The sequence below is a fragment of the Grampus griseus genome (assembly GCF_964374135.1).
Source record: "Grampus griseus genome assembly, chromosome: 15".
In the NCBI taxonomy this organism is placed as follows: Eukaryota; Metazoa; Chordata; class Mammalia; order Artiodactyla; family Delphinidae; genus Grampus; species Grampus griseus.
In genome coordinates, this window is record NC_139009.1 from 88,324,671 (window position 1) to 88,330,670 (window position 6,000).

The 6,000-nt window shown below is 60.6% G+C and overlaps 1 protein-coding gene across 1 annotated transcript in view; it reads left to right on the forward strand.

Annotated features, from left to right (window-relative positions):
- The window catches only part of SH3RF3 (SH3 domain containing ring finger 3), a gene marked incomplete at its 5' end in the record, with an annotated part of 205,885 nt that extends 200,113 nt beyond the window's left edge, over positions 1-5,772 (forward strand). The window contains one exon of the mRNA XM_082672676.1: positions 4,129-5,772. Within this exon, the coding sequence (XP_082528802.1) occupies positions 4,129-4,297 (169 nt within the window). The 3' untranslated portion in view covers positions 4,298-5,772. The remainder of the gene's footprint in view (positions 1-4,128) is intronic.
- Between the last annotated feature and the right edge of the window lie 228 nt (positions 5,773-6,000).

Below are 6,000 nucleotides of genomic sequence, written 5' to 3' on the forward strand. Positions count from 1 at the left end.
GACTGGGTTAACTGGGAAGTTCAGGGAATTGCTCCCATTAGCTGACTGGATTAACTGGGAAGTTCAGGGAATTGCTCCCATTAGCTGACTGGATTAACTGGGAAGTTCAGGGAGTTACTCCCGTTAGCTGACTGGATTAACTGGGAAGTTCAGGGAGTTAACTCCCGTTAGCTGACTGGATTAACTGGGAAGTTCAGGGAATTGCTCCCATTAGCTGACTGGGTTAACTGGGAAGTTCAGGGAATTGCTCCCATTAGCTGACTGGATTAACTGGGAAGTTCAGGGAATTGCTCCCATTAGCTGACTGGATTAACTGGGAAGTTCAGGGAGTTACTCCCGTTAGCTGACTGGATTAACTGGGAAGTTCAGGGAATTGCTCCCATTAGCTGACTGGGTTAACTGGGAAGTTCAGGGAATTGCTCCCATTAGCTGACTGGATTAACTGGGAAGTTCAGGGAATTGCTCCCATTAGCTGACTGGATTAACTGGGAAGTTCAGGGAATTGCTCCCGTTAGCTGACTGGATTAACTGGGAAGTTCAGGGAGTTACTCCCGTTAGCTGACTGGATTAACTGGGAAGTTCAGGGAGTTACTCCCGTTAGCTGACTGGATTAACTGGGAAGTTCAGGGAGTTACTCCCATTAGCTGACTGGATTAACTGGGAAGTTCAGGGAATTACTCCCGTTAGCTGACTGGATTAACTGGGAAGTTCAGGGAGTTACTCCCGTTAGCTGACTGGATTAACTAGGAAGTTCAGGGAATTACTCCCATTAGCTGACTATCCTAACTGGGGATATTGTACCCGGGTCCCTGGGCGCCCTCCTGCCCCCAGCACCCTGCACAGCTCCTTAGTGACCACTACTGCCTAGCGCGGCCCTCACCCCGCGCAGCCCTCAGGACTCCCATGTACCGGCCCCCAGCAGGTCGGAGCTGAGGACGTGACAATGGCAACGTCACCTTCAGGCCGGGGCAGCTCCCGAAACACCTGGACTCGGGCCGGTGGGTCACACACCTGACCTCGCAGCTGTGACCAGAGTCCTGCATGGAGAGCGCACCCTCACTCACACCCCAGCCCCTGTTTGGGGGCCCGCCAAGGGGGGCTGTGCATGAAGGGCAGGCTGGGCTCGGTCCACGCCCCCAACATGCATCACAATCTTGCAGCAAGAGAAGCACCTGCCACTTAACAGCCATTTCACCCAAACGAGTGTCTGCTTTTTGAGTCCCGGCCCCTACATACAACACGGGGATGATAGTGCCTGGTGGCTATAATGGACGCAAAGCACCTAGATTAATACCTGGAAAAGGATGAATGCGTAGCGAACGCCAAGGGCAAAAACAACCGTAACGACGCGTGAGATGACACGGGAGACGGCGCTGTGTGACGTGACGCACACGACAGGGAGGCCGTGGTCCCCCCACCTCCGCACTGACTGACAGGCCTCCCCACCTGTTCACACGCCCCGTCTGTGTGTCCTCACCTCTCGCCGGCCTCAGCTGTTCGGCTCTGTTGCGATTTAGGAGTTTCTTGCTTTGATCCGTTGTGGGTCATGGGAGGCTCCCAAAGACGTCTGTGCCCTAATTCCCAAACCAAGGATAAGGTAGCAGGTGGACCGAGCAGCTGACCCTAAAGTGGAGAGGTCGTGCAGGCCCCGCGGCGGCCCTTGTGACCTCAGGAGTCCTCGCAGGTGGATGAGGAGCTGGGCCCGCCGTCCTGGCTTTGAGATGGAGGGAGAGGCCTCCACCGGAACGCCGCAGCCTCTGGGGGCTGGAGGAGGGGAGGGGACACAACCTGCCCCGGAGCCTCTATCCCTCGACTTCGCCCCGTGAGGCTGTGTCGGACATCGGACTTCCGGAACCCCCAGATGAGACGTGTACGTTGTCAGGCACTGTTCGTGGGAATCCGTCAGAGCCGCCACAGGGACCCAAGGCATGTGTAGACCTTAGAGTTTGGTGTCCAGGGTATATTCTTATCATTTTCAAGGTCCTGGAGGGACACCACTGTGATGCCCACAGCCCCCGACCCCGGACCACTCGCCCTCATGGGGACCGACACGGGGGCTCTGAAGGGCCCCTCTGGTGACACGGAGGATGTGCCCAACCCCACAGGCAAAGCATCTGCATCTGCAGTGGTCGGATTCCCTTCGAATTCTGCGCCTTTGGTCCGTGAGTCTGATGTCTGCAGATGGCTGTGGTTGACGCAGCCGCTCAGGACAGTCTCTGACGTGTGACGCCAGGATCGTGTCACTGTTCGCTTGGCCCTTTGGGGCCGCTGAGCATCAGTTTCTTTCAGCGTCTTGGAAGGATCTGGGCAGAAAACTGAATGCTGGTCTTGTAGACGCTCAGCCCACATCATCCATCCGGGCTCATTAAATCACGGGATTGCTCAGAAGCACCAGATTAATTTTTTTCTAGCAAATTACACTTTTAAAGTTGCTTGTTTCACATCTGGCAGTTGAGGCAAAAGCTAAAACTTATGTTGGGAGCGTGAGGAATGATCTCGACGCGTTCTCTCCTGGGGACTTGAGGGAAGGGGGTGGTGTTTGGAGGAGGGGGATGGGCAGGAAGCCGAGGTGAAGGGGGGGCGATGCTGGTCCTGGCAGTCCTGCAGCCTGGGCGCCGGGGTGTGGGAGCTGCAGTCTGTGTGTGCTGGCTGATCTCACGGGCGTTGCTGTGTCCCCGCTATCTGCAGGGACGCGGGGCTGGGAGGGCAGGAGCTGTCGTCCCCTTCCTCGCCTCGTCCACTCCCTGAAACGGACCGCGGTGGCCACTGTCCCGGCCTGCACGCTGCAGGCACCTGGGGAGGCCGGGCGGCCTCGCGACCCGCTTCCTCTCTGCCCCCCGCTTCCACCGCCTGGAGCGGGCTGGGCCCGCGAGCTCCTAGGCCGGCCCGGGTCTTCTGCACCAGAGCGTCTTCCCCAGGGGACAGGGTCAGGCCAGGTGCTGCCAGGGAGGAGGGACAGGAGAGCCTGCAGTTCGGAGAGCATGGGGAGGTGGCCAGAGGGAAGGGGGAGCACAGTCTGCACCTCTGGCCCAGGGAGGCCACCTGGGCCTTTCGGGACTCGGAGGAGGACCCGGGCCCTGAGGGTGGGGCTGGGAGCGGGGAGCCGAGGACGGAGGGCGCCCTGAACTGCTCTCCCCGGCCCACAGACGCTCCTGCTCTGCCAGTGCCCACGGCAGGGGTGCTGGCCAGACTGGACCCAGGAGCAGGGGACGGGGTCAGCTGTGTGCGAGCTCCTGGCCGCTGCTCCTGCGACCCTCCCAGCAGCCCCACCCTTCAACCCACACGCCCCGAGGACACGGGGGCGCAGCGTGGGTCTGAGGTCGGTCTGGTGAGAAGGGAGTGGTGGGCGGTGCCCGGAGACGGCAGGGACAGGCAGGCCCGGTGTCCGTGACCGGGAGGGGCCGGTGCGCTTGCGGGGGGGGCGACGGGAACACAGAGCCTCTTCCCAGCTTGCCTCTAGTCCGAGCGACGTGCTTCCAGTGGAGGAGGGCCGTGTGGATGGTGGGCTGGAGGCGGAGGGAGAGGAGCGTGCCGGGCGCCCGGCCGGTCCATGGGGAGGCCTTTGCTGACCCCGCCCCTCCCCCCGCACCCAGCCCGCGGGGTCCGTGGTGCCTACGAGCTGGGTGGGGTTCGCAGGCAGCGAGAACAGGCGGCCCTGCCGGCCACGAGACCACCCACAGTGAGGATCTGCGCACGGAGCCCCCAGCTCACCTGACCAGTCCTGCCCCCCCGTAAGGGTGGTGGGCTTGGGGACAGCGGGACGCACGAGCCCTGTGGGGTCCCCAGCTGGAGGGGGCTGCCGGCAGCTCTGCCGGGCTGGGCGGCAGGGAGGGACGCGCATGGCCGGTCTGCCCTCGCCCTCGGGCGTTTTAGAGCAAGGCTGGTCCTCAGAGCCTTCTCCCCTGAGGCTTCCTGGGCAGGTGTGGGGTGCAGGCCTTTGTCTCAGCTCCAGGGAGCTGCCGAGGCCCAGGGGTCTGTTCCTGGTCGGAGCTCAGGCGCCCGGCAGGCAGAGGCACAGCGGAGACTCACGTCTCCAGGTGGATCTATGGAACGTTGGTCTAAAAACAGGGACGGAGCCCTGGAGCCCGGGAGGTGGTGGGCAGCTCACCCCTGTATCTGTTTCCCCAGGTACCGCGTGGTGGTCTCATACCCGCCCCAGAGCGAGGCAGAGATCGAGCTGAAGGAAGGGGACGTGGTCTTCGTGCACAAGAAGCGTGAGGACGGCTGGTACAAGGGGACCCTGCAGAGGAACGGCCGCACCGGCCTCTTCCCCGGCAGCTTCGTGGAGAGCTTCTGAGGCCGTGACTGCTGCCCCCCCAGGGACGGAGGTGCAGGGACCCCAGGGGAGCGGCCGCCTGAGGCCCTGGGTCCTTCTGGGGACCTGGTGGGGACGCCCGCACGCGCAGGACCCGGGGGTGAGGAGGTCACGCCTTCCACCCGTCCGTGTCCTCTGACAGGGAGCAGACGCCGCCGGGGCGCTCCTCTGCCATCTGCTGGCGGGGCCGGCGGGGGGCAGGGCCCCGCGCTTTGGAGAGCGTCCTTTGGGCGGCTCCGGGTGTCCCGTGGGTCCTGACCCTCGTCTCTGGCTATACCTCAGGCACCTCCACCTGGAGCCTCAGCATGGTGCCCTGGCCCGGGGTCGTCGACTGCCCCGTCCAGGCAAGGCCTGCACGTGGCTCCCGCGGGGCGAGGTGGCAGCAGTGCCTCGTGCTTTGCCACCACTGTCCCCTCTCCCTCGTGCTTCTTTCTTACGTCTTTTTACTGCCAAGCTGTTAGACTTCATAAATGTCTAACAGGTCGTTCACTGCCTATTTTTCATACATCTGGTGCTGCCTTTTTGTAAAACTAGTCGGGACTTGGTTGAGCTTGAAAGAAAAAATCTCTGGGGCGACACCAAAGGGGCAGAACTTTTACAGGCACCATGTGAACCTGGAGAGCCAGGTCTTCACAGCCTCGGTGCTCGTGGGGCCAGAGGGGCCTGGGCATTGGAGGGAGTTAGGAAAAGCCCGTGTCTTTCCACCCTTCCAGAGCCCCTGCTGCATCTAGAGATGTTCTGACAGGAGGTGGCAGTAAAGGAGCAGGAGGGTGGACCCCAGGTCAGGAGGCAGAGCTTCCCTTCTGCGCTGTAGAGGGGACACCACAGCCGGCGCTTCCACTGTCCAAACGTGCGGTTTTTACCACCGTTCAGACCGACTGCCTTGTGACGGTTTCTCCTTTTTTTCTTTAAATAAATAACTGCTCTGCTCTCAGTGCGCACCTTGGTCTCGAGACCAGAGCCACGAGGATAACGAGGGCTTTGAGGCGTCATGCAGACTTGCAGGTCCAGGGAGCTGGGTGGGGAGGGGCAGCTCTGATCCTGGGACCTTCCCCGTCGGGGGTCCACGAAGGGCACCCACGAGTCCACCTTCCCCCAAGCCCCGACGGGAGGAGCCCGTGAGAGAGACACCTTAGGAATACGTTCCTGTCAGTTCCTAAACCCTCTCTTTTTTTGCAAAGCCACTCAGGGTTAAATCAGGCTGAACACACTAGCCTTTGGCATGTCTGCAACAAAACCCAGAAGCCCACTCCCCGGCCCGCCATGAGGCCGTGGCAGGAACGCAGTCTTCAGAGTTCCTGTGTTGGGGTGTGACCTGGCCACTTGTTGCTGCCGGGTGGCTCCACGCCGGCGGATCGCTCCTAGAGAAGAGCGCTCTTCCTCTCTCCAGGACATGACAGATTGACAGAGTTGAGAAATTTGTTCTGAATCAAAGAAAAAAAATCCGGTTTAAACGCAGGGAGCCCCGTGCACCGGGTTTATGACAGCCAGAGGTGCACGTTTGTCACTATTGCCAGATTAGTTGCTTTCCGTGCACAGAAATCCTGTGCGTGTCTACAGTTATGTCATCACCAAAAACATGCGCAGATTAACATGCTGAGTGAGACACGTGTTCTGCAGTGAAACCAGAGCTGACTGCGTCCACAGATGATAGGAAAGTCTTCTTTCTAAACGTGGGCAGTTAC